At 58.2% G+C, this 25,412-nt stretch overlaps 9 protein-coding genes across 9 annotated transcripts; 2 read left to right on the plus strand and 7 right to left on the minus strand.

The window, feature by feature from the left end:
• Positions 1–614: 614 nt before the first annotated feature.
• Positions 615–2,411, minus strand: PLICBS_009844 (uncharacterized protein; the record flags this gene model as incomplete). The annotated part of the gene is made up of 4 exons (XM_018328610.2): positions 615–704; positions 762–860; positions 912–2,167; positions 2,216–2,411. The coding sequence occupies 4 exons, from the start codon at positions 2,409–2,411 to the stop codon at positions 615–617; spliced, it is 1,641 nt and encodes a 546-aa protein (XP_018172830.1).
• A 1,893-nt stretch (positions 2,412–4,304) lies between these two features.
• On the plus strand, positions 4,305–6,650 carry PLICBS_009845 (uncharacterized protein; the record flags this gene model as incomplete). Its single annotated transcript, XM_018328609.1, has 1 exon — positions 4,305–6,650. The coding sequence occupies one exon, from the start codon at positions 4,305–4,307 to the stop codon at positions 6,648–6,650; it is 2,346 nt and encodes a 781-aa protein (XP_018172829.1).
• A 160-nt stretch (positions 6,651–6,810) lies between these two features.
• PLICBS_009846 (uncharacterized protein) lies at positions 6,811–8,044 on the minus strand (the record flags this gene model as incomplete). Its single annotated transcript, XM_018328608.2, has 3 exons — positions 6,811–7,350; positions 7,447–7,811; positions 7,861–8,044. 3 exons carry the CDS (start codon positions 8,042–8,044, stop codon positions 6,811–6,813), a joined length of 1,089 nt encoding a protein of 362 aa, XP_018172828.1.
• Positions 8,045–11,147: 3,103 nt separating this feature from the next.
• Positions 11,148–13,091, plus strand: PLICBS_009847 (uncharacterized protein; the record flags this gene model as incomplete). The annotated part of the gene is made up of 7 exons (XM_018328606.2): positions 11,148–11,322; positions 11,372–11,484; positions 11,564–11,830; positions 11,886–12,037; positions 12,097–12,339; positions 12,398–12,833; positions 12,885–13,091. The coding sequence occupies 7 exons, from the start codon at positions 11,148–11,150 to the stop codon at positions 13,089–13,091; spliced, it is 1,593 nt and encodes a 530-aa protein (XP_018172826.1).
• Positions 13,092–15,071: 1,980 nt separating this feature from the next.
• On the minus strand, positions 15,072–16,502 carry PLICBS_009848 (uncharacterized protein; the record flags this gene model as incomplete). Its single annotated transcript, XM_018328605.2, has 1 exon — positions 15,072–16,502. The coding sequence occupies one exon, from the start codon at positions 16,500–16,502 to the stop codon at positions 15,072–15,074; it is 1,431 nt and encodes a 476-aa protein (XP_018172825.2).
• Positions 16,503–17,358: 856 nt separating this feature from the next.
• Positions 17,359–18,976, minus strand: PLICBS_009849 (uncharacterized protein; the record flags this gene model as incomplete). The annotated part of the gene is made up of 2 exons (XM_018328604.2): positions 17,359–18,064; positions 18,177–18,976. The coding sequence occupies 2 exons, from the start codon at positions 18,974–18,976 to the stop codon at positions 17,359–17,361; spliced, it is 1,506 nt and encodes a 501-aa protein (XP_018172824.1).
• Positions 18,977–21,147: 2,171 nt separating this feature from the next.
• Positions 21,148–22,097, minus strand: PLICBS_009850 (uncharacterized protein; the record flags this gene model as incomplete). The annotated part of the gene is made up of 2 exons (XM_018328603.2): positions 21,148–21,987; positions 22,044–22,097. 2 exons carry the CDS (start codon positions 22,095–22,097, stop codon positions 21,148–21,150), a joined length of 894 nt encoding a protein of 297 aa, XP_018172823.1.
• A 587-nt stretch (positions 22,098–22,684) lies between these two features.
• PLICBS_009851 (uncharacterized protein) lies at positions 22,685–23,278 on the minus strand (the record flags this gene model as incomplete). Its single annotated transcript, XM_018328602.2, has 1 exon — positions 22,685–23,278. The coding sequence occupies one exon, from the start codon at positions 23,276–23,278 to the stop codon at positions 22,685–22,687; it is 594 nt and encodes a 197-aa protein (XP_018172822.1).
• A 1,118-nt stretch (positions 23,279–24,396) lies between these two features.
• Positions 24,397–25,363, minus strand: PLICBS_009852 (Rho GTPase; the record flags this gene model as incomplete). The annotated part of the gene is made up of 5 exons (XM_018328601.2): positions 24,397–24,806; positions 24,877–24,966; positions 25,039–25,088; positions 25,184–25,234; positions 25,311–25,363. The coding sequence occupies 5 exons, from the start codon at positions 25,361–25,363 to the stop codon at positions 24,397–24,399; spliced, it is 654 nt and encodes a 217-aa protein (XP_018172821.1).
• Positions 25,364–25,412: the final 49 nt, after the last annotated feature.

A 25,412-nucleotide genomic window follows, 5' to 3' on the forward strand; every position in this document is an offset into this window, starting at 1 on the left:
ACAACCACACCAAAGACGATTCTGAGACGCGGACGGGACCGAAAATGGAAGACAGCAAGCATCGCAACCATTTAGCCTGATTAAGGCCGACTGTTTTCTCCACGAATGGCGATGCGACAATTCGTTCAAATCCGGTAGTCGGCAGAGAGGGCCGAGATCACGGACGGCGAGTCTGAAGTCCATGCACTTGCAATTTCGACGAGCTCCGACCGCTACATGGGCGTCCGACTGCGCACCCCTGGGGAGGTGCGCTTCACTGTTGAGCTAATTCCAATCAGCTTGCCGTACGTACACTATGCTGTACTACACCAAGATGACGTGCTGCAACGGCGTTGACGCTGCGATAGTGGCCCCGTAACCCCGTGGTCGCAGCGCACTCAGCAAGATATTCCTTCTGTTTGTGTTATGTCAACGGGTCACGAACGCGCCAGCTACATACGCCCAAAGGCAGTGGAGGGTATCAGCATACGGCCGAAAAGCTTTACAATTACCTGCTCTCCAGAGCCTGGCCAAAAGCTTAGCCTACGTGGCATTGACTAAACTTCTTTTAGAGGGTTCATATTGAGATGGCTTTCCTAGCTCTGTTCGGGCTGCCTAGATGCCCAAGAGCCATATTACTTCTGTTCCATCTCTTCCGCAGCATACACCTCGTCTTCGTTTATCTTGTACTTTGAGGACTGCCGTGCCGAAACGTTTTTCTGGAACTGTGTATAGAGTTAGTTATGATCGTGCGTCTTTATTTGCCTGTCTCTGAGACTCACCATGTGATCCATCTCTCCAAATGTTCGATCTTTGGTCTCAAACAGCCTAAAGTAGCCCCAGACCAGAGTGAGGGTGGCGAGTACCGCCCAGAAGAATGCCTGGCGCAAGGGTTAGCGGTGCCCGGGACTTCTATAATGAGATAGGCGTACTGTCTTGCCCTTGGCGTTCCATGCTCCAGGGGAGATCAGCTTGGGTTGAATCAGTCCACCACAGATGATGTTGCCGACATAGTAAGTGCTGCGGGCCAACACCACAGTTTGCGTTCGAAGGCGGGTCGATCCGATTTCCGCCACGAGGGTGTAGATGATGGGTCCGACCGACATGGAGTACGCCCCTAGCCAGACGATGCAGAGAAGGGACTGGCCCCAGGCTAAGCCTTTGGTCTGAGTTGGCAAAGCCAAGAACCCTATGATCCAAAGGATGACGACAAGAATAGAAAACCCAACCAGCCAGATCGTTCTTCGGCCCCATCGGTAGATGTAGAACCAGGAGATAAGAGTGCCAACAAAAGCGATTCCGGTTCCGCCCAGACTGATCCCATAGGAGGCACTAGCTGATATGCCAGTTTGCTGGAAGAAGAACGATCCGCTATAGCACAGCGCACCGCCGTTCGTTATTTGAGATAGAAACCCCATGCAAGCGATCTCGGTTCGACGGCGATTGGTCCCACGGAATGCATCCCAGTAGCTGACGCCTTCTCGCTCCTGGATCTCCAGCTTGTCCGTGTGAACCATCATGGCAATTGTGGCGTCAAGATCGACTTGATGTTCAGGTTCCGAGAGCCGTGCGAGAGAGTGCTTGGCTTTCTCCAGTTGGCCTTGTCGCACGAGGTACCATGGTGACTCTGGTGCAAACCAGGCAGCCAGGAATAAGGGGACGGGCCATATCCACTGGATCGCGAACGGCACCTTGTAGCTCCACTGCGTAGGGTTGTCAACGAGGCCCTTCAAGACGCCCGCTGAGATGAACTGTCCAATGCACCAGCAAAGATTGACGTAGGCCGTCAAGTATCCGCGAATGGCGAGTGGCGTTACCTCGGCAGCGTATGCAGGACCAGTCGTGGCGAACACTCCCCAAGGAATGTTGCACAGAAACTGGCCGGCCAGCATGACTTCAATGGACGGGGCGAAGAACACGATGAAGATGAAGCCTGTCAAGAAGACAAGGCTTACCATGAGAACTTTGCGGTGGCCCCATTTAGCAGTTGCCCATCCGTTCATGATCGCGCCGATAATGTTGGCCAACGCGCCAAGGCAGTTGAACCGCTGTTGCCAGTCTGCTGAGATTTGATATCCGTTCGTGTCGTCCAACCAATCTCCATATTTCTCTCTGAAGCTAGGATAACCATAGAACGAGCTCAAGAGGGTGACATCGTAGCCCTCCATGATTACCGTCGTCGATATGACTGGTCTGATTAGCGCGACGCGTTTCCGGGGAGCCAGGAGGGACATACGTATGGACCAGAATGCGGCCCGTTTGTACGTCTTGAAGGCCTGGAACACTCCGATGTTGTGTTCTTGCACCGTAGCCTCCAGTGCAGCGTTGGCCAGCGCCTTGTCATGAAGCCCAGCATTGTGTAGATGGCTCAGTCCTTCGTCAGTTGTTTCGACGTGCAGGTCCTCCGGGGCAGGCTTCCCTGTGTCAGCCATGTTGAGAAGAGGCGAGGCTCGCTCTGCAAAAGAGTAAATTGAGGGTAGGTGGCCGGAGAGCCCGTGCAGTTCTATGGGTAGGCACGTCAGTATTTATCGTTGAGTCTTATGAAATACTTGTGCACGCCGTGTCTTCCTGAAGTCGCTGGCTGTGGCGCTGATTTCAGCCAATACGATTGCACTCCAAGTGAGGCTTGGCCTGCAAGCCGGCACCGGGCACAGCTTTCACGTGTATTAGATTGACGGACCGCAAGTTTTAACCGGCAATTCGGGAAGCGCTCCGAGATATATTGCTATGTAGGAAGAGGGCTTGGCCGTGTGTGGTCGAGCTGCCGGCTATTCTTCCAAAGAGCCCTGACGCGTCCCTCTTGGCCGTGACAGATTCGAGACCGTGATGGCTCAGGATCAATAGGAGGCTTGGAAGGGTCCAGGACGAACAGGCGCAGTCCGGGGTTGGTGACGAAAATCTGGGGTTGGATCTACGCTTGACCGAATCTGACAGCTCTGGATGGGCCAGACCAGCCGCCGACGCACAGTGGAGTCTTGGGAGTGTGGAGAAGGCCCGGTTAGCATGGGTGTAGTGGCGGTTGCCATGATCATGCATGGCCGGCTGATTGTGGTGAACGGCGACACTCAGGGCAATGCCGAGTCATGATGTCGTCTAATCAGCATTGCGATGAGTTAATTCTCATCGATTGAGGATTGGCATTTGAGGTGGACTGCAGGCCACCGTTCTTGCCTTGTCGCCACAGAGTCGCAGTTTCGGAATTGTGTGGTGAGGTGTCGCAAGAGTCTTACGCAGGTGTCAGCGTTGAGCAAGACGGCTGAACAGCTCTGGCCGGGCCTCGCAGAGTGCCACGCCCGTCCCTCGGTTAGAACGGGTCGAGATCAATAGCGTGCAACAGGCCGGGGCCAACGGTCTCTCGCGGCAAATTGTCCCGAAATACAGGGCACTGAAGCCATTGCTCGGTGGTTCGTATGATCCAAGTACGGGACGAGGAGGTCTCCCCATACCCTGGCCAGGTCAGCCCACCCCTGAGTGCTGACCCCCGCCTCACCCGCATTCCACAGCGACCGGGTATTCTCAGCGGTTAAGCAATCGGCGGGATGGCAGTCGGGTTCAGGCACAATACCTTGCATTGCCGAGCGAATTGAAGGGCTTCAAGCAGCGACTGGATTTAGCCGGCCCCGCTGCATCGCGTCCGTGGATGATTTCAGGAATGCCGGCATCCAAGAACCGAATTGAGTTGACTGACAATACGTACGCAGACAAACGCCGTGGCTGTATGTGTTTCCAATGCCAAGTAGACCTTCGCGGCCAGAGAATGGAATCAGAGTATTCTTGATCCCGTGACGGGCTCATGCTCGTATCATTTTGCTCCCAGCTTACCACGGAACGCGGCTCTTTCGCCAATGGGCTACCGGCTGGTCCGGAAGTGCATTGCCACATCACCAACGTTGTGCAGCATGCCATGTTTTCTGCATGAAAGCCATTGCAGTCGCATGCCTCCACCCGCCACAGCAAGACCTAAGCACAAGCGAGCCTTCGCTTGAAGGCCGGGAGTGGAGTTGCGGGGCAGTGCCGGGACGAGCCTCGAGGGAGTCGAGGCACAATGCAGACTCCAGACTCAGAGGGGTCGTGCCACCAGCACGGGTGAATGCACTCGCGATCGGATGACCGGGAAGAAACCCAATAGGGCCGAGCTGTTCGTTCAGAACGCCTACAACATTTTTATGCGCCAGGAAAAGCACAAAAAGCGTTTGACTCCGGGTGATTATTGCTCAAAGGGCATTTTGACGATTCCAAGCTTGCTTGAACCCCTGCAGGTGTCCTCGCTTGCAGCTGAAGCGTCCAATCCGACAGAGACGTGTTGACATACCTGAGCAACCATCATGGTGCGCCTTCGCGATGGCATGTGGCTCCCGGCGGAGGGCATACGAACTGAGTATGCCGAGGATGTCTACACCATCACACCGAGCAAGGATGAACAGGCGCTGAGCTTGCTGTGCCCGACCAAGCACATCCACTCGCGGGGTGATACTCTCAATCAACCCACCCTGACGCTTGAGGTTGCCGCCGAGATTGATGGTGTCATATCCATTGAAGCAACGCACTGGGATGGCGCACAGAACAACGGTCCTCATTTCGAGCTCTTCCCCGACGGCAAGCCTGCCAGCAATGGCAAAATTGTTCGCGGCGACAATGGAACCACCCTCCAGTCCGGTTCTCTCTCCGCCACTATTCATCCTGATCCTCATACCTTCGACATTCAGTTCCATAGCACGGACGGCTCTCATCACCTCACCAGCCTGGGCAATCGAAGTGTCGGATTCGCTTACAGCCCTGCGCCGAGCACACCCATGCAGCTCGCCAACATGAAGGACTTCAAGCACTACATGTTCATGCAGACAGGATTGTCTGTGGGCGAGTCGGTCCATGGTCTGGGCGAGCGGTTCGGTGCCTGGAACAAAGTTGGCCAGGCTGTCTCTCTCTGGAACGCCGACGGCGGCACCTCCAGCGACCAGGCGTACAAGAATATCTCCTTCTGGATGAGCAATCGCGGTTACGGTGTCTTCATCGACACGCCTGGCAAGGTGGACATGGAAATTGGCAGTGAACGAACCTGTCGCGTTCAGAGCGTCGTCGAGTCTCAGCGCCTCAAAATTTACATCATCTACGGGCCGAGTCCCAAAGAGGTGCTCAAAAGATATACGACTCTCACGGGCAAAGCCGGCAAAGTGCCAAACTGGAGTTTCGGCTTGTGGCTGACGACAAGCTTCACCACCAACTATGATGAAGGAACGGTGCGCTCATTCCTCGAAGGAATGAAGGAACGCGGCGCACCGGTCGACGTCTTTCACTACGACTGCTTCTGGATGAAAGCCTTCACGTGGACAGACTTTGTCTTCGATAGCGAACGTTTCCCAGACCCGAAAGCCCAGATCTCACGCCTCAAGAAAGACGGGCTTTGCAAGAAGGTTTGCGTCTGGATCAACCCTTATATCGCCCAGCATGGTGCCGCATTCAAGACCGCGGCAGCTAAAGGCTATCTTCTCAAGCGGACAAACGGAGACGTCTGGCAATGGGACCTCTGGCAGGCTGGAATGGGTCTCCTGGACGTTACCAATCCAGAAGCCGTGCGCTGGTATACCAAGTGCCTCAATGAGCTGTTTGACAAGGGGGTCGATGCGATCAAGACCGATTTCGGTGAACGCATTCCGACAGAAGATGTCAAATGGCACGACTCCAGCGTTGACGCGCACAAAATGCACAACTACTACGCATTCGCGTACAACCGTATCGTCTACGAGGCTCTCCAACAACGGTTCGGCAAAGACGAAGCTGTTCTGTATGCTAGGGCTGCCTGCGCGGGTACACAGCGTTTCCCGCTGCAGTGGGGTGGCGACTGCGAGTCTACCCCTGAGGCATTGGCCGAATCCGTCCGCGGAGGCCTGTCTATGGGACTGAGCGGGTTCTCCTTCTGGAGCTGCGACATTGGTGGCTTCGAAGGCTCCCCGCCTCCGTGGATCTACAAGAGATGGGTGGCTATGGGACTTCTCTGCAGCCACAGCCGGCTCCACGGAAGCAACTCGTACCGTGTACCTTGGCTCATCGACGATGATGACCGGTCGGAGGAAGGTTGCTCCACTACACTGGCAAAATGGGCAGCGCTGAAGAACCGCCTCATGCCTTATCTTTACGCTGAGGCCATGGAATCCATTGAGAATGGCCTGCCACTCTCTCTTCGATCTGTCGCCGTCGAGTTTCCCGACGACCCGACGTCGTGGTTCCTCGACCGCCAGTTCATGGTTGGCTCACGTCTGTTGGCCGCCCCCGTTTTCGAGGAGTCGGGAGAAGTCGAGTTCTACCTTCCCAGGGGTACATGGACATCCTACTTTACAAACGAGACCAAGAGCGGCCCTGGCTGGTTCAAGGAGAAGCACGGCTTTGGAACGCTGCCCCTCTATGTGCGCGAGAACACGATACTGGTCCTAGGTAAACGGGGCCAATCAGGCCCCGTTTACGATTATGCCACAGATGTCGAGGTCTGTTTGTACCAGGTGGTACCTGGTGCGGCAGCTGCCATCGTTGATGCAAACGGCGATGTTGTTACGCAACTCGTGGCTGAAGAGAATGGGAACATCAAAGGCACCTCTCAGCTGTCAGGGAAGGTTACCTTCACGAAAATGGGTCGCAGCCTGGAAGGCGATGCTCCAGTCTCAATCAAGACGCTATAGAGTTGGTCTCTACCATGCTAGAAAGGGTATCCAAGCAGGGCGGCACGGAACTAGCAGTAGACGTGTGTGATAGACTTCTTTCACTATAGACGAGTTCAAGAGCGCATTCAGTAAAACCACGCTTTGCATAGGGCGCTCATAGTCTATGGTCCAAGGCACCTCACAGGAGCCATTTACTGAAGTCGAAGGCAGCCTGCGCCTGTCCAGCAGCCAGGCCGGCCGCCTTCAAGGAGTTCCAGTTGACGCCATTGATACCGACTTCGTAGTCCCATCCCTGGTGTGGATCCTCGTTGGGCAGGATCTGCCAGTAGAACCAAGGAATGCCGGCGGCGGTGATGCTGGCCGCCCAGTTCTTGATGTTGTTGTCGCGCGTACCGGAGTTGAGCGGGCTGCCACCGTTGCAGTTGTTGTTGGATGCGGTGGTATAGCATGCTCCCCATTCCTGCATGATGAGCTTCTTACCGGCCTGCTGTGCCCGGGTCACGTATGGTTTGAGCGCGCTTGTTGCGAAGTCTCCGACACCATAAGCATGAATGGCGAGCACATCCAGCGCGGCGCAGGAGAAGTAACCATCCAAAAGAGAGTTAGCCAGCCAGGCACCACCACCGGTGGAAACTAGGATTGCGGTGCTGCCCTTCAAGTTGTCCTTGATTGCCTGTGCCATGGTGCACTGCCATGACTGCAGGGCCGAGGGATTTGCCTGGAGGTGTTAGCTGCGCCGCCCCCCGTACGTACATTGCATCAAATGCGTTCATTGTGAAGGTACGAGAAGCAATTGAACCCGCTGTGTACTAACCTGGTCATGCATAGCCTCATTCTGAGCTTCAAACGCGAAGATGTACTCCGAGCTTTGGCTCCAAGGCTTGCCATTGTGAGGATTGACATGGGCCATGACATGAGCGATCCGATTCTTGAAGTATTGGATGGCGTCGCCGTTAGTATAGAAGTCCCCGGTTCCGTACCATTTCCCGTAGAAGTCGACATTTGCTGCGAGGGCGTTGTAACTGTGGATCGACACAAGCAACTTGATGCCGTAGCCATGGGCGTTGGCCATGAAGTCATCCAACCGATTCAGAACAGTGTCGTCCCAACTAGCCGGGCTACTGCCTTCAAGGCCATTGAAGCCATTGATCGGAGTGCCCTTGACAGTCCCAGATTGTCCTTGACCTGTCAGCTATAGCTAGCTTAGTGTTACAGAGTGTGAACTTACCATCAAGCCACACTCGCAGCACCTTGACTCCGGCACTTTGGAGACCAGACAGGAGCGTGTGCTGTTGGTCGACAGTCAATCCCGCAGCATAGTAAAGATTTGACGCCGAAAAGGAGTTCGCTGCCAGGGCGAGTGGCAGGCTAATAAGAGCCAACCCCCCGTTGAAGAGAGAGCTGAACTTCATTGTCTTCCGATGTCTGAATGCTTCTGTCTTGAGTGGGGCTTGGTTGATGGACGGTGTTCTAGTCGAAGTTCCATGGCCCTTTTATATCAATGAGCAATAGGCTCGATCATGTCCGCATGGTGAAGTCCCCAGGCGTCGCATAGCGTTGCATAGCTCTTGTCTTGACTCTCATTAACCCCCGGGTTGTGGAAGTGCCGTGCGGGGTGCCATGTGTGTACCCCAGGATTCACTCCCACATCCTTCATAATGCACGATAGGGTCGCCTCTGAGTGGACAAGCACTCTCATATTTTCTGTTCTGGGAAAGGATTGACGGTAGTCACAGTAGATGCCTTTGTGGGGTAGCACCAGACGAGCATGGCGTCTTGCCACACCCGGCGGTTTAAAAGGCCGCCTCGGCCAAACTCACGGTAGCCCTTGACGTTGTCGGGGACTTACTACCAGCCCATGGCATGAAAGTAGTAACCTTAGATTACGACGAAATGCACTCTCATCGCGCGGCCCTGGTACGCAGGCAGACCCATCAGGGTCGTTGCCGGGACCTCACGCTGTATGTATGTGTGGGGGCGTACGGGGACCCCAGACTTTGCGACGAAGGGACAACGCGATGCGGAGCACGCCGGAGGCCAGGCCTTCGCTAAACACCCCTGCTCGAGAAGTATATTAGTTTGCTATGGTAAGTTAACTAGAAGAAACTGTGCAGTAATCCATTGAGCGTCATTAGCCGTGGATCAATTGCCTCCTACGTTGTGACGCTATGGCCGGCGGTTTCAAGGTTGACTAGTGTGGGCTTTTATAGTGCCGTCGGCTCATCCCTCGATTCAACATCCGTGACGCAAATTTCCGTTCGGCCTTTGATCTGGGTCCGGGACGGAGGCAATTCCTTCGATACGACTGCTCCAAATCCTGTTTCGCGCCGCACGGAGTCAAATGTCACCAGAGCATCTGCACACATCCGGTAACCCATGCCATGCGCTCAAACATGGAGCGACAATGGTCTTTAGACGAAGGTAATCGGTCCCAACAGAGAACTCCGCCAAACTTGGCAGGTTCTAACAACATTAAGTGGCATTACATAACCACGCAGAAGACTGCTGGATGGCAATCCATGGAAAGGTGTACGATGTAAGAGAACTGGCGAGACTGGAGTGTAGAGCTAGACTCAGGTGGTTGACTTTGGCTTGCAGGTGACAGCATTCGTTCCAATTCATCCAGGCGGCCAAGCTATTCTCCTGAGGAACGCTGGTCAAGACGCTACCGCTTCCTTTGACTCAGTACATCCTATAGAGATACTGGACGAATACGTCGAATCGGTCCAGATCATGGGTGCCTTATTGGCGAAACACTCATCAGCCGACATGCCTCCTGACAGCGCATCAAAGTCTCGTCAACATGCTGGTAATGAAGAAGACCTGGCAACTTTGGTGCCTCTCGAACAAATGCTCAGCCTCCCAGAGATGGAGGCAAGCGCGCTCCGCCAACTCAGCCCGAAAGCTGTCTCATACTACGCCTCAGGCACAGATGATGAGCTTACCATGAGACACAACAGCGCCATCTTCAGATCCATCTCCTTGCGTCCACGGGTCTTTGTGGACTGCACGTCCTGCGATCTTTCCACAATGATTCTAGGCGAGAGCGTTGGCCTGCCAATCTTCGTATCACCTGCGGCTATGGCGAAGCTAGCCCACCCCTCTGGCGAACGAGGCATCGCAGCTGCATGCTCCACCTTCAATGCCCTGCAAATTATAAGCAAGAACGCGTCGATATCGGTCCCTTCAATCGTCGGCGCTGGTGCTCAATCTGTCTATGCCTGGCAACTATACGTCTTGAAGGACATCTCGGCAACGGAAAGAACTCTTGCGCAAATAAGAGCAATCCCTCAGATCAGGTTTATCGTCTTGACTCTCGATGCCCCGTTCCCAGGGAAAAGAGAAGCGGACGTCCGTTTCAAGATGGGGGAGATGGCAGGATCTTCCCCTCCACAAGTATGGGGGACAGAGGGTAGCCTCACTTGGCGAAGGACTCTGAAGTGGCTGTCAACCCAGACAAGTCTTCCAATTGTACTAAAAGGCATCCAGTGCCATGAGGATGCGTATGCAGCCACGAAGTTCCCCTCGGTCAAGGGCATTATCTTGTCAAATCACGGCGGCAGGGCACTTGACACTGCCCCGAGTCCAGTGCAGGTACTCTTGGAGATTAGAAAGTTCTGTCCGCAAGTACTCGACAAGGTGGAAGTCATGATTGACGGCGGTATTCGGCGTGGCACCGATGTCGTAAAGGCTCTTGCGCTCGGCGCAAAGGCTGTCGGCATCGGGAGGGCGGCGCTATACGGCCTCGCTCTAGCGGGCCAGGCGGGAGTTGAAAGGACGCTGGAAAGTAGGTGTCTTCACTTAAGTGGCTTGTCTATGAGGCAAGAGAAGCTGACATGCGCACAATCAGTACTGGCTGAAGAGACCATGAACGCTATGCGGTTGCTCGGCGTGAACCGCGTCTCTGAACTTGGGCCAAGACATGTGCGATAAACATCAATCTTGGAAGCATCGAGGAAGACGCTAATTCTTTGTGCAGATCTCCACGGCCAAGTTGAACGACTTGCTTTTCGATGGGGAAGCTGGTTTGGACGTGGTTGACAGAGAGCTTGGCGCAAAGCTGTAAGAGGTCAGCTTAGATCCATTTAGAAAGCGCCACTGCGCGTCCCGCTCCAGTTATTCGCAGCGATCATGGGATCAGACATGCGGCGTGCCTTTGCATGTGAAATAAAAGGTCCATTTTCAAAAGATCTGCACTTCAATTGCCGACTTCAGGTCGAGCCACATCGTCTTTCATAGCAATAGCCGCCGTCGCGGCTATGCAGTGAGGGGTTCCCGGAAACATGTAAGCGCGGTGACAGACTGTCGCAGAGCTACCTCGCCCGAAGGAACGACATCGCACTATAGACCCCCACGGAGTGCAAGGGCTTAAATTAAAGCTGTTCCCGGGCAGGCCGTAATGATATTGATAAATAGACTTGATGGATACTCCTGTGTGAGCGAACAACTTAAAGGCCCCCGCATGTATCGCAGACGAGCCGCGATCGTACCGGCAACACGCACTGATAGATCAGCATGGCACCAACACGACACGAGCGGAAGCTGTCGCTCGAGGAGGTCGAGGACATGGAGCCAAGCCCCGAAACGTATGCGGCCATCATGGCCACAAACAAGCCCAACCCGCGCGGGCCGGGTTATCTGAAGCTATACATGCTCGCCTCCGTCATCTTCCTTTGCTCGACCATGAACGGTACGACAGCGCGCCGAGCTATTGCACACAGCCACTTACATGCGCCTAGGATTTGACAGCGCCCTGATGGGTTCAATTAATGCCCTGCCCAACTACACCAGCTACTTCGGACTGCCGGAGACCGGGAACGCCAGTACGGGGCTTGTCTTTTCCATTTTCCAGGTATGCTTCACCAACTCGTCCGCCCTTCGAGGCTTGTCATACGGGGCATCGGGCTGACCCTTGGCTCTTCGTCCAAAAGATTGGCCAGATGTGCGGTGCTCTGTTCATCTGGATGTCTGACTGGTACGGACGCACGTGGCACATCTTCTTCGGGTGTTTGGGCGTGTGCATCGGGACAATCGTTACGTCGCTTTCTACAAGTCTCCCCATGCTCATTGGAGGCCGCTTCATCCTGTCTTTTGCCGCGACATGCGCCCATACCGCCGCGCCGCTGTATTTGGTCGAGATTGCGCCAGCTGCCTACCGCGGCACGGTAGCTGGCTTATACAATACATTCTACTATGTGGTACGTCGCCGTAACCGGGCGCATCTCGGCACAGTCTGACGCCTACTATGACTAGGGGTCAATTCTGGCGACGGCCAGTGTCTACGCCTGCCACAAGCACCTGAGCGGCCATGGAAACCTGGACTGGAAGATCCCACTGTGGCTTCAAATGGTCTGCCCCGGGATCGTGTGTCTGGTGATCAAGACGTTCCCTGAGTCTCCGCGCTGGTGCGATCCCTTTGGCGCAACCCAACAACAGTGCATCGGTGCGACTGACACGTAGCTAGGCTCGTGGCTAAGGATCGACATGAAGAGGCCAAAGCGATTCTGTCCAAGTACCACGCTAATGGCGACCAAGATCATCCTTTAGTCAAGCTCCAAATGTCGGAAATGATTGCTTCCATGGATAGCAAGGCTCTTACCTGGAAAGATCTGTTTGATCTGCGCGTCCTCTTCGAGTCGAGGTCAAGCCGGTACCGTATCATGCTCAACATCACTTTTAGCTGGTTCGGGCAATTCAGTGGAAACAAGTGAGTGATTGTCGTGCCGTGGCTACCTTTGGCCGAGGAATGGCGCTGACTATCGCAGCATCATATCATATTACCTCCCCATCATGCTCAAGGGCATCGGCATAACCAGCACAGACACAGCCCTGGTCCTCAACATCGTGTACTCCGTTGTCGGATGGGTGTTCGCATCGGCTGGTTCCCGATTCCACGACGTCGTTGGCCGTCGCAAGATGCTCATTGGGAGCACTTGCGGCATGACCGTGTGCTTGGCCATTGTGGCAGGCTGCGCCGCCGGGTATACCGACTACAAGAACGAAACCGCCTCGACAGTGTCCATCGTCTTCATCTTCCTCTTTGGCGCCATCTTTTCCGCCGGCTTCACGCCCATGCAGCCAATCTACCCCGCTGAAGTTGTCAGCAACAAGATGCGGGCCAAGTCCATGGGCGTGTTCAAGCTGACTGCCGGCGCTGCGGGCTTCCTCAATACCTTCGTGGGGCCAATAGCATTGTCGAACGTGAGTCGGACTCCTGAGTCGTCAACCGCAACGATGCTGACAACCGAACAGATTGGCTACTGGTTCTACGTCTTCTTTGTTGGTTGGGACTCATTGGAGGTGATCTTTATGTACCTTTTCTTCGTGGAGACAAAGGGCATGACTCTGGAGGAGCTGGACGTAATTTTCGAGGCGAAGAACCCTCGCAAAGAGAGCTTGAGGGTGAAGAAGATACTGGCAGACGTAGAGGTCGAGAAAAGCGCGACTGGGGCGGCATAGTAGAGCGAGCGGCTGTCGGCTAAACGCATCGATCTTGTATCTCACTACTCGTACACAGAATTATGGACATGAGTCGCTGCCTTGACTCCCTGGAATAGAAGCAGGGTTGATGTCGAGTGGACCTCGAGTACTCTCTCTCGCTGTAAATCGATTCGATATCAGTCCTCATCCCAATAAACTTCTGGCTTGCCATCGCAGTTACGAGCGGCCGTCACCCTGATGCCGACCCCGTCGTTTCGCCACACCTCTCCTCCAACCAACTCGGGCGTCTTTTTCCTTGGGATGGCACCTTTTCCGCACAATGTCCGCGCCTTCGCCTAAATATTTCCCCCGACTCAAGTACCTGGTCTGGCCGCTCTTCACTGCACGTCAGCCTTTAGAGCCCGCACGTGGTCCATCAGGGATTTGATCAGAGTGGGCTTGGATCAGGAGCGTGGGCAGTATTTTACCTTATTGCACAACCATACAGCAGATTCGTACTTGCACGTCTCTCGTTTGCATTTGCCAGGAGCTGTAGGGTAGTACATGTAGTAGTTGTTGGCGAGTGTTCCTTGCAACCATTCGATGTGCTTCTGAATTGCATCGTTGTAGACGAGGGGACGTCGTGGGTTGAATGTGCAGTTGACGTCGTACTTGTCCTAGAACTTGGATTCTCGCCGCTCATGAGGCCTAGGAACCCTGTCACCATCTGTTGCAGATTCGGGGTTTCCGCTCAAATCCGGCTTTAAGCTCTTAACGTAGATGTCTGCTCTGGAGGCTTGGGGACTTGAGTGGCGGCTATTGGGTGACGGTGGGTGTTCTGTCGCTGCTGGGGAGAGGACATCGTTCTGTGGCTGCGAAGTAACGAAGCCAGTCGCCTTGGATTCGGAATTACGGCTCGAAACCGGCTTGGAGGCCTTCACGTAGATGTCCGCTCTCGCGCCCTGGGGAGTTGCGGCGCCACTGTCGGGCGATGGTGGGTAACCTGCCAAGAAAGGGAGCGCATCGTCATGTTGTGCTTGTGCAGGGACAAGGGCAATCACCTGAATGAAACGGATCGTGAGCTTCGCCCAGTCTACTCGCAGCTCTTATCGTGACATACCAGCGTGATGGGTGCCAGAGCGGCGAGGATTGCACCGTTACACCTCATCGCCGCCGGCGGTTGCGATGAGGTTCACGGTTGTTTGGGTGATTGCGCTGACTGGAAACTTGTTACCACGATCGAGTGCATTTCGGGCAGTTGGCGCTTTATTATGGCTTTCGCTACAAACTGCTTTACGCTTTGGCCACGGAGTCTGTTACGACTCACGAGATGGGAGTCAAGAATATGTTGCGCTGGGCGGGCGCGCTTGGTCTGTTCCATGGTTGCCTGAGACGAGATCGACGCCCGTGCAGGACTGAGAGCAGGCCATGTTGCGCCGCACCAAGTTGGGTCAATTCGATTAAGAATAGAACGGCTTGGGGAGCCGGGAGGCAGGTGAGTTTTTAACCACTCTGTATTCACAGGCGAGATCTTTGGGCTCGGCAGAGACCGACCTGCCCTGGGGTCTTCAGATTGTGGAGGGAAGGGTTGGGCCCTCGTCGCGAGAGCTCGGGGGCGGCGCCTTTCAGCCCGCAAGGCGTCGTTCAGTGGCCTTTGTGCCACTCGCAGCGTGTTCGCGAAGACTTGATTCAGCGACGATGACAATACCACTGCGAGGGAACACCTAATGCAATGATGTAGCTGCATTTCGGGGGCAGATTGGGCGCTGTTCGCCAGCAGTCTGGGGCGACACCACGAACAGGGCGGGCGGGGCGCAAGAACGCTGAAACGGAAATGGAGCAGTCGTGGCTTTCTGTTTGTCGAAATTTATTAATTGACATTTCACGATTGTACTTTTCTGTCGCGCTCTGCGAGTCCTGGCGTCCCCAGTCGCCGTACAGCGCGGCGCGCACATGCACGGGGGCTTCAATTGCCACACACGACAGACATTGACCATCTCAAACTCATGAGCCGGTCCGTCACTTCAAGAAGCCCCAGAGGTTATTCAGGCTCTCGGCCAGCGACGGGTGCGCCCAGACGGCATCGCGCAGGGCCGTCCACTTGACGCGCCCAACCATGGCCATCTGCACAACGCTCATGATCTCGCCGCCCTCGAGGCCCAGGCAGGTGAAGCCGAGGATCTGTTGCGAGTCGGCGTCGACGACGGCGCGCATCAGGCCGCGCGTCTCGTCCGTCTCGAGCGCGCGCGCCACGTACGACATGGGCATGCTGGCGACCTGGATGGTGCGGCCCGGCGCCAGGTCGCGCCGCGCCTCGTGCTCGTGCAAGCCAACGTGGCCCAGCTGCGGGTCCGTGTAGACGACGTAGGGCAGGATCCGGCCCGCGGCCGTCAGCGGCGTCGCGGCTTTCTCGAGAAGGTTGGCGCGCAGCAGCCGGAAGTCGTCGTACGAGACGTGCGTGAAGGCAGGCGGGCCCTTGACATCGCCGAGCGCCCACACACGCGCGTTGGTGGTGCGCAGCTGCGCGTCGACCGTGACGTGGCCGCGCGCCGTCGTCTCGATGCCTGCGGCTGGGAGGTTGAGCCGGTCGGTGTTGGGGACGCGGCCAGCGGCGAAGAGGACGTGCGATCCGCGCAGCTCGGCGTCCGGTCCGGAACCAGTGGTGGAGACGGACACGGCTGCCGTGCGGTCACCGGCACCGGCACGGACGGCCGTCGGCGACGTGTTGAGCAGGACCTTGATGCCGTCCTCCTGCACAATCTTGAGCATTGCCTCGGCCACCTCGGGGTCCTCGCGTGGCAGCAGCTGCTTCCCGCGCTGCAGGATGGTCACCTCGGCGCCCAGACGACGGAACAGCTGACCAAACTCGAGGCCGATGTAGCCGCCGCCGATGACGACGAGATGCGACGGCACCTCGCCCAGCTCCTGGATGGACGTCGAGTTGAGGACGACACCGGGGGGGAACGACGATGCGTCGAAGCCGTCAATCTTGGGAGTAGCGGGTCGCTCCCCGGCACAAATGAAGATGCGGTCCGCCGTCAGCGTCGCCTCCGCGCCGTCGTTGGTGCGCACGCGGAGCGTATGGTCATCCTCAAAGCTCGCCTCGCCCCTGATGAGCTCGACGCCGGCGTCGCGGACCCTGCGCTCGCTGCCGGAGCGGAAGCTGTCGACAATGTCGCGCTTGCGCTGCCTCACTTTTTCCATGGCCACCTGCACCTCGTTGCCGCCGCCCACGGTCACGCCGTAGTCCTTGCCGCGTCGGGCGAGGTAGGCGACCCGCCCGGAGGCGATCATGGTCTTGGTCGGGGTGCAGCCCTCGTTGACGCAGCAGCCGCCGACGTGGGTGCTCTCGATCAAGGCCGTCTTGTGGCCGGCCTGCGCAAAGGCCATGCTGAGCGGCGTGCCGCCCTGGCCCGACCCGATCACCACGGCTGCGTAGTTTTTAGACATGGCGATGTATCTGCGCCGAAGGAGGAGCGAGCCAAGCGATTTCTGGGGCAATCGTGTCAGGACTGTCGCGAATGGCATGTGATATCAATTCAACAACTCGAACTGCACGAATTGATGAGACTGGGCGTGAGAGAGACGAGCGGGGGACGCGACGCGACGCTGCAACTGCTGCCCACTCGGCTTTGTATATCAATCAAGCTCCAATGCACACCAAGAGTTTCGACGCACGCTGTGCGGGGAACCGTTGAGACGCCGAGCGATGTTCCGTCGCTGCCGAGCTGCAAGCGTTTGTGGCTTCAACAACAAAGTATAATAAATGGCGAGGACGACCACTGACGTCCGCCCACCAGCCAGGTAGTCCATCCACCACGAGCTTAGCTGCATCAATTGAGACCGTTAGCTGCATCAGATCCCGAGATTTACCTCCAGTAATCTGCTTGGGCGGGCCGCCCATGTAAGCCTGCGACTGGCCGTGTCCGCCCACCTGCCGGTGCCCGGCAGCTCAGACTCAGACGTCCAGCGATCACATTGCGACTAGGTCTCGAACGCTGGCACTTCACCGCAGCAATATCAGCGGCCATCCTCGCCTTTCACACTTGCACTGGAAATGCAGCGATCATGCGCGTAAAAACGAAATCGATTCCAGAGCTTGTTTTGTCGGAGGTTCGATCGCAGAGATAGCCCCAAGATAAAAAAAAAAAAGAAGACAAAAGTAGAGCCCAGGCAGAGCAGATTCAGGCAATTCAAGAGACAATCAGCCAACTTCATCAGCGCCGTCACGGCCTGAGCACAAAACACCTAAGCGCCCTTTCCAGAACCCGATCGAAAATATGCACGACACGGTACAAGGTCCTCATCAGAATCCGCCCCGGTGATTGCCGGGGCTCGGACCCCTCTGTATGTCCGTGAAGCTCCGCGCCGGGGGAGGCCCGGGGCTCTGCATGCGCGCCATATTCTGGGGACCTGGCGATCCCATCCGGCCATATGCACCCGGCCCCGATTCGCTCCGCATCTGGCTCCGGCTTGGGGATGGCAGGGGCCCCGAAGGAGACGGACCCGGGCTGGGCGGTACGCCAAAGTCGAAGCCGCGCGGGCTTCCAGGCCCGCGAGCCGAGGGCGCAGGGCTGGCCATGCGATGATTCTGCGCGTGCATGCCGCCAGCCGCCGACGCGGCTCCCCACGCGCCGTCACCTAAAGGGCCTGCGGCCGTCGTCTCGGGGACATGGTACGAGTCGGCATCGCCGAAGCCGCCCTTGCGCATCTCGTGGGCGTCGTACTCGTGGCCGTACTCGGAAAAGCCGTCGGGGTTGATGCCCTTTTTCTGGAAGTGCTCCATCTCGTGGCGCTCCGCGGCAGCACGTTCTTCGGCAAGGCGGGCTTCCTTGGCGCCCCTGCGACGCTGGCGAAGGAAGTAGAAGAGCAGCGCGCCGCCGGCAAGGGCAACGAAGCCACCGGCTCCGGCGTAGATGCCAATCTTGGTGCCGGACGGCAGGGCGGCCCACTTCTCGCTGACGGTCTTTTCAGGTTCCTTGTTGAGGGCCTCGAAGGCGGTCGAGTTGCCGCTGCCGGGGTTTTCTTGTTAGCATGCTGCTCTCCAACATTCTTGTCGTCCTGTGGCACGTCATGGAACACCATGGAACACCAGGTCACACCTCTGGGAGTTGGTCTACTCACGCGGCGATGTTGATGCTCTTCCAGCTGCCGGATCTGTCTCCGTACGAGTACTCCTTGCCGGAGGAAAAGTCGGTAACGCGGGCAGCCTTGAGATACATGGTGTAGGGCCCCGAGGCATAGTCGGTGTCGCCACCAGCCCACTTGCGGGTGCCCTCGGGCAGGGAGGGGTCGCCGCCGGCCCAGATGCCGACGCTCATGCGCATTGGGGTCTGGGGGTAGTTTTCGGTGTTGTTTGCGTCCTTCGCGACAAGGGTGCGAACGTGGTTGCCATCGATGAACCAGTCGATCTGCTCCTTGGTCCAGACGGTCGTGTAGTTGTGGTAGTCGTCCTGCATGCCCGTCATGGGGTGAGCGCCGCCGTTGCGCCAGTCCTGGCGGCCCTTGCCAAAGTAGTTTGTTGTGGCAAAGGTGGTGTTTGAGCCGAGAAACTCCCAGTCGACCTCGTCGAGGTCGTCGCTGAGCCACATCATGGAGCTGACGATGCCACGGCCGGGGGCGACCTTGAGGAGGATCTCGGTGCGGCCGAAGAAGAAGTAGAACTTTGTGCGGATGGTGGGGGAGTCGCCCTGCTTGGTGATGGTGAAGCCGGCGCCCTTGTCGGCGTCGAAGGTGACTTTGCCGGCCGTCGTCTCCCAGAGGTCGTTGGAGGGCGTGGCGTTGAAGCTGAAGAGGTGCGATGTGCCCCAGGCGGGATTGGCAGGACAGTCCTTCTCGAGCGGGTTGCAGTCGGTGTGAACCTGGGCGCGGACGTGGTGGCCCAGCAGCGCGGCGGCCGCGAGGGCGAGCTTGGGGAAGCGCATTGGGGGCAACGACGAGGGAGTTTTGGTTTGGGGGTCGTTCGGGCGAGGATCGTGGCCGCCTCTGAGCCAGCAGAGGGCGTGGCGTCGATTTGAGGGAAAAGGCGGCAAAGGAGTGAGGTATACGCGATGGCCGGCCGGCGAGCGGTCAAACGGGGTCGTGGTCAGTCGGTCGAGTACATGCGTCGGGGACTAAAGGAATGTGGTGAAGGAACGGTCTTTCGGCAACGGTAAGTAGCAGATAGGGAGCGGACGCCGGGAGACGAGGATCTCCGGCAGATGGGGGGGGCGCAAATTCGATCAAAAAGGAGCGACAATGGGTTGAATGGAGCAGGACAAGGAGGAGGAAGCAAGAAGACCAGGAGGAGGAGGAGGTGCCGGCGGCGGCGGCGACAGGAGAGAGGTGCCGTCCGGAGGCCCAATTGAACCACGGCCAGTGACCTTCTGCAAGGCCCGTGTCTCGCCCTAGGCCGGCAGCCAGCGAGTCGTGCGACGGGCCGTCTCGCCCATCCTTCTGCCATGGCCCAGGGCGCGCCAGGGACTCTCACTCACCCGATCAGGAGTGGAAATTGCGGCCCCAGCGGTGTGGCCCGTTCCCTACCCAGCAGACTCCAGTGGGCGTCCAACGATGCTACTAGGCACAGGTTCCATCCATGCCGGATGTCCCTGGGCTCCAGTTGGTGGCGGTACTGGCGGCGGGACCCCCTTCCAGGTTGGCTCCCCGCCGTCCTCCCCCTCCCCACCAACTAAGTTAGGTACCTTGGAGCCGGCATTAGCAGTACCTAGGTCCTGAAAGCCCCCCCAGGGGAGGCCCGGACGGGAAACCTCCGCTACCTACGGTGGCCTTGGTGCTGCAGTTCGAACCACCCCCGGGCATGGAACAGTTGCGCGCTGGCCAAGCCAGCGCTCACCTCATGAACTTGAAGGGATAATGCGCGATTAGTGCGCTGCTCCCCGTGGGCCTGCCGCCCACGAAAGAATGGAGCGAGCAACCACCGACAATAAAATGCTTCTGCCAGGAACCAACAACCCCTACGCTGGATTGGAAGCGCCCCCCCCCCCCCCCCCCCCCCCCCCAGCAGGTTAGGTGACTCCGGCTAGCGCATCTCGTCGGCCAGCGGGTGCCTTGCATGTCCCACAATCACCCAGCCAGTCAGGGGCCGCGCCATGTCCCGATTGCGTATCGATGCCGCTCTGGCCGCTGCGTCGTGCGACGCAAAAACAGGAGGCAGGCACGATGGATGGAATTGCCCTCGCCAGGCTCCCGAGAGGAAAAGGGGGCAAGGCTGGGCAAGGGCATGGAATGAATCCACACCCATCTCTCCACCTTCCTTCTCCTCTCCCACCGCCCGCCTCGATTGACACCGTGACACCGCCGTCCCAGCGCCCACCATCCGTCCATTCAGGTTCCATTCAAGTTCCAGCAGGGCGTCGAGGGAAATGCCGGCACACACGCACACACACACACTCGACTTCTGCAGGGGCACAGAACCCCCCCTGCTGGCCTGTGTGAGACACTCGACTCGTCGCGTCGTGCTTGGCGTTGGCCGCCCATGTCGGTCGCATCCGCTGCTCAATCAACAGCGTCGTCGATTTAATATCAACAGCCATGGATCCCCTCTGCGTGCGCCTGTCTGTGCCTCTCGCCGCCAGGCTCTTGTGACGTAGCCGGCGCAGCAATCGGTCGACAAATGTAACCTTTCCCAGCACCAAAAACCGACCGGCTGCCGAGCCGCCCCTGGCAGATACGCAGGTCGCACTTGGATGACTTGGATGGGTACAGTATCACTAACAAGTCACTCCTGGGTCCGATGCCCAAACGACACGCGCTACTTCGTACCAAGGAATGAATCGAGACAATGCACATGTCGGTCCTGGCGCAGCACGCGACGGCGTCACCGGCAGACGGACGGCATACGCACACGCACACGCACACGCACACGCGCTCGCGTCCTTTGTTTGTGGCCAAGCATCGAGATCGAGCGACACTTTTGTTCCCTTGCAGAACAACAAGACGAGCGATACCACACGTCTCGTCTCGTCTCGTCTTATCGCAGTGCTATACCGACACCGAGTACTGCTCCAGACGCAGGGCGCAATGCCCCGTCATGGTGATGGAGCCACTTCTCGCGTTCATCCTGATCAACAACAACCGACAACACTCGCGTCAACGATCAAAGCCTCGGCTGCGTCTTCTTCCCCTCCGCTGCCGCCACGTCGGGCAACTTAAACACCCTCTTGGCGTTGCCCCCCATGAAATCCGCCAGCACCTCTTTCCGGAGCGTCCCCCGCACCCCCTGCCCGTGGTGCTTGTACACCTTGTCCACGCAGGCCTTCCACCCCAGCTGCGGAAAGTTGGTCCCAAACATGACCTTCTTACGGCCCGTCGTGCTGGCAAACGCCATGAGCTCCTGCGGGTAGTAGCGTGGCGACCAGGCGCTCGTGTCGATGTAGACGTTGGCGTGCTTCCACGCCACGGCCACCATTTCCGCCGTCCACGGGTACCCGACGTGCCCGCACACGATCTTGAGGTCCGGGAACTTGAGCGCCACTTCGTCGACGTACGGAATCGGCCGCCCGACCTCGCTCGGGCACAGCGGTCCCGTGTGCCCGGCCTGCGTGCAGAACGGCACGTCGAGCTCGACGCACTTGACGAAGAGCGGCCAGTAGTGCGCATCCGTCGGCGGTAGGTTCCACAGCCACGGCACCACCCGCAGGCCCTTGAAGCCCTCGACGCGCACGTAGTGCTCCAGCTCGTGCACCGCCGCGACCGGGTCGTGCAGGTCCACCGACGCGAGGCCGAAGATGCGCGTCGGGTAGGCCCGCGTGTACTCGGCCACGGTGGCGTTGGAGAAGAGCGTCGCGCCAGGGCGGTGCCACGCCGCGAGGCAGATTTGCGACACGCCCGCCTCGTCCATGAGCGCGATGAGCTCGTCCGGGCTCAGCCGGCGGGCCGAGAGCGACGGGTCTGCATGGCTCTGCTCGAAGAGCCGCTGGACCTCGGGGATGTGAAGCTATCGCAGGTCAGCGTGCCCTCCGGGTCGCTGATGAAGCCTTTGCATTTATGTACCCCCGTTGGGTTGGCCCACACGTCGACGACGAGAGGCAACGAGCTGGTGGCCATGATGACGGATGTGTGACGGTGCTTGCAAGACTCAAGTCCCCCGTCTCATGCAGCGTTCAGGATGCCCCAACGTCGCCAAACACATGCCGAGGTAAAAGTGTGGGGTAACCGCCGGCCCCCGAACTCAACGCCAGATGTCAGGCTACGTGGCTAGTGCATGATGCCGTATTTCGTACCGTTCCTGGGGTCCACAGCGACGGTTGGACCAGCTCGACCTCGTGGCCTAGGGTCCAAAGTCAAGTGCCGCTCTTGGCTGCTGTCGTCCATGTCTAATGATGCGTGGCACAGGGTAGCCTCCGAAGCCTCTCCCAATGCACCGTCGCGGGGCGACGTTGTCGGCAATGACGGACTTCAGTTGTAGACTTGATTTCATGTTGAATTCATTATTCTTTTCGCTACTCTGAGTTTTCATCTGTCATGCGCGCTGCTATGATACAGGTATCGTCATTTCTTCAGTCAATCAATCAGGCGCAGAGAACTCCGAATCGCACGCAACGAAACCACCACTCGTACATTTCCCGTCACCCCAACTCAGACAAGACGCAGGCAAACCGTCACACTCGGCAAACATGGATTTCTCAGATCCCTCAAATGCCGTGTCGCCCCAGGCCCTTGCCCCGCTTCGTCACCTCCTTTGCGTGGCGCTGCTTGACTCTCGCGCGGCGGGCATCCTCCTCGGCCTCGGCCTCGACGCGGCGGGCATGCTCACGGGCCTCGCGCACCCGTAGGCGTGCCTCCTCGAGCGCGCGATCGGCCTGCACCTCGGCCTGCTCCGCGTCCATGACGCGCTCGCGCGCCTGCAGGATCGACGGGTCGACGTCGTCATCGCCGTGGCGGCCCATGGCCCGCGACAGCAGGCCCGGCTTGCTGCCGCTGCTGTGCCGGTGATGCGAGGAGTCGGCGCTGCTGCGCGACGAGATGGAGTGGCTCGTGCGGCTGTGGTGCAGGAGAGAGGAGGAGCCGTGCGTGGTGGTGGTGGCGGGCGGAGACGGCGTGCGGTTGCGGTGGAAGAGTCCGCCGCCGGTGCCCGTCTTGTGGTGGGTCGTCGCCGGCACGGGCGCCGGGGCCGGGGCCGGCTCGTGCCGGTGGAAGAGGGAGTTGTGCTTGCGCGGGGCCGCGGCCGTGTCGTGCACGGGAACCACCTCGGGCGAGGGCTCGCGTCTGGAACCAAAGAGGGGCATCGTGTTATGTGTTCTCTGTTCTTCTGGGTTTATGGCCTTGTCGTCGTCGTGGGCCTGCGTAGCAGTCTGTAGTAGTGTAACGGCTGGTTGTCAATGTTGCGGAGGACAAGTGGAAACGTGAAGAGAGCCAAGAAGCATGGACCCTCTGCCAAGAGACACGCACGAAGACCCCTTATTTATCAACGGCATCGACGAGACACACAGACCAAGTCCCTTCGCTTTCTTGGGCTGCCTCGCCGCATCGTTGGGAGGCCCTCGATTCTGGCGTCGAAACCGGTTTGCGCTGTCGATCGGCCTCATGACGTCAAACCGCTGCACACTCACGCTGCTCACCACCACGAACCCCAGCCAGCCACACCGCGCCGGGCGCATGCAGCCCTCCCTCGCACAGCGCGCGGCCAATCACTGAAACTGAGCGCTGTCAGGGGTCGGACCCTGAGGAAGTTTTTGGACGACGACTAAGAAGACTCTTACGTCGACGGCGGATCGTGATGGCATCATCGCGGCCGCGGTGCGGGGGAGAGCCGCAAGACTCGTGGATGCATGACTGCGCTCTCGGGTCAACCTTGAAGGCACCGTCCATCTAAGCCCCTCCGTGGTGGGAAAACAGAAGCCTACTTTGTACGGTTGGTAGTAGTAGCAGCCCGAGCACCTTCGCTCCGCCTCTGGCCATGGCCGCCTGTTCGTCAAAGCAAAAGATTACAAGGCATACGACACGCCCCCAGTCTCTCTTCTCCTCCTTCACCTAACTCGCGCCGGTGTCTCTACTCTCGCGCACGTGCCCCTGGCACATAGTGCCCCTCTAGCCTCTCCTCTTCCGCTTCTCCTGCTCCCATTCTTCTGCCACTTGCGCACTCTTCTCCTCGGATGTATGCAGATCAGAACGCGCAAACCCTGTCCCCTGCCTGTCTGGCCAACCGCCGCCTAGTATGTACATGCGTGAAGCGAAAAGAAAGTAGTGTCATAAGAATCGAAAGAGTATTGGGGGAGACAAAACCGCGCAAAACACAAAGGGGAATCCTTGAGGTATTATGGGGAAGGGCCGCGTCGTCGCATCGTACGTGCCCTCCCTGCTTCGTAATGGAACGCCGGTGGGGCCTCGTTCGTTTCCTGCTCCCTCACATGACGGTGCACTTGTTATCCTCGCGCTCCTTCTTGACGCTCAGAGCAACGCGCGCCGCCTCGGTAAAGGCCTCGTTGACGCCCCGGTTCTTCATGGCCGAGCACTCCAGGTACCGCGACGCGCCTATCCGCCGTGCCACCTCGAGTCCCTGGTCGTAGTTGATGGTCGGGCCCTTTTCGCGCGGCTGCCCGTCCGCGGCGGCCGGATTGCTGCCCTCCCCGCCGGCGTCGGCATTGGCGTCATCGTCCTCGCCGCCCTGCTCGCGGAGGTCGCACTTGAGCGCCACGAGCACCAGCTTCACGCCGGGACAGTTGTCGGCGATCTCGCCCACCCACTTGGACTCGACGTTTTCCAGCGAATCTTTGCTTTCGACCGAGTAGCACAGCATGATGAGGTCCGTGTCGTCTGCGGGTTGGGTTGCGTCAGTACACCAAGTCAGGTCCCTTCTCGAAGCCCGCCGAGGGGTGATGCGCACCGTATGAAAGGGACCGCAGGCGGTCAAACTCTTCTTGGCCTGCCGTGTCCCATAGCGACAGCTCAATGTGCACGTTGTCGACGAAGATGTCTGTTGGCGCCACGCGTCAGCCTTGCCAGCCACTTGACCCCCTGACCCTCTTGTTGGCTTTCCACGACGCACCATGAACATAATTCTCAAACACGGTCGGCTCGTAGACGGTAGGGAAGTAGCTGCAATGCAATGTCAGTCAGCATTAGTGCGCCGCGGGCCTGAGCCTGGCCCTGGCGCCGCCATCTGCGACGCGCGTCGGCAGTTGGAAACGCACCCTCTGGTGAAGACATTGAGCAGAGACGTCTTGCCGCTGGCACCATCGCCACTGTCGTGCGCATGTCAGCTTCTGCTTGCCTGCATCGGCCACGACTGTCATAAGCGTCGGCGAGGCGGGCACCCACAGCAACACCAGCTTGCGCTGGACCGTCTTAGATCCGCCGCATAAAGCAGGCATGGCGAACGTCGGCAGTCACCGAGGGTTGTCGCGCAAAGTGCAATGAGCG

The sequence above is a fragment of the Purpureocillium lilacinum genome (genome assembly GCF_023168085.1).
Source record: "Purpureocillium lilacinum CBS 284.36 DNA, scaffold_7, whole genome shotgun sequence".
NCBI lineage: Eukaryota > Fungi > Ascomycota > Sordariomycetes > Hypocreales > Ophiocordycipitaceae > Purpureocillium > Purpureocillium lilacinum.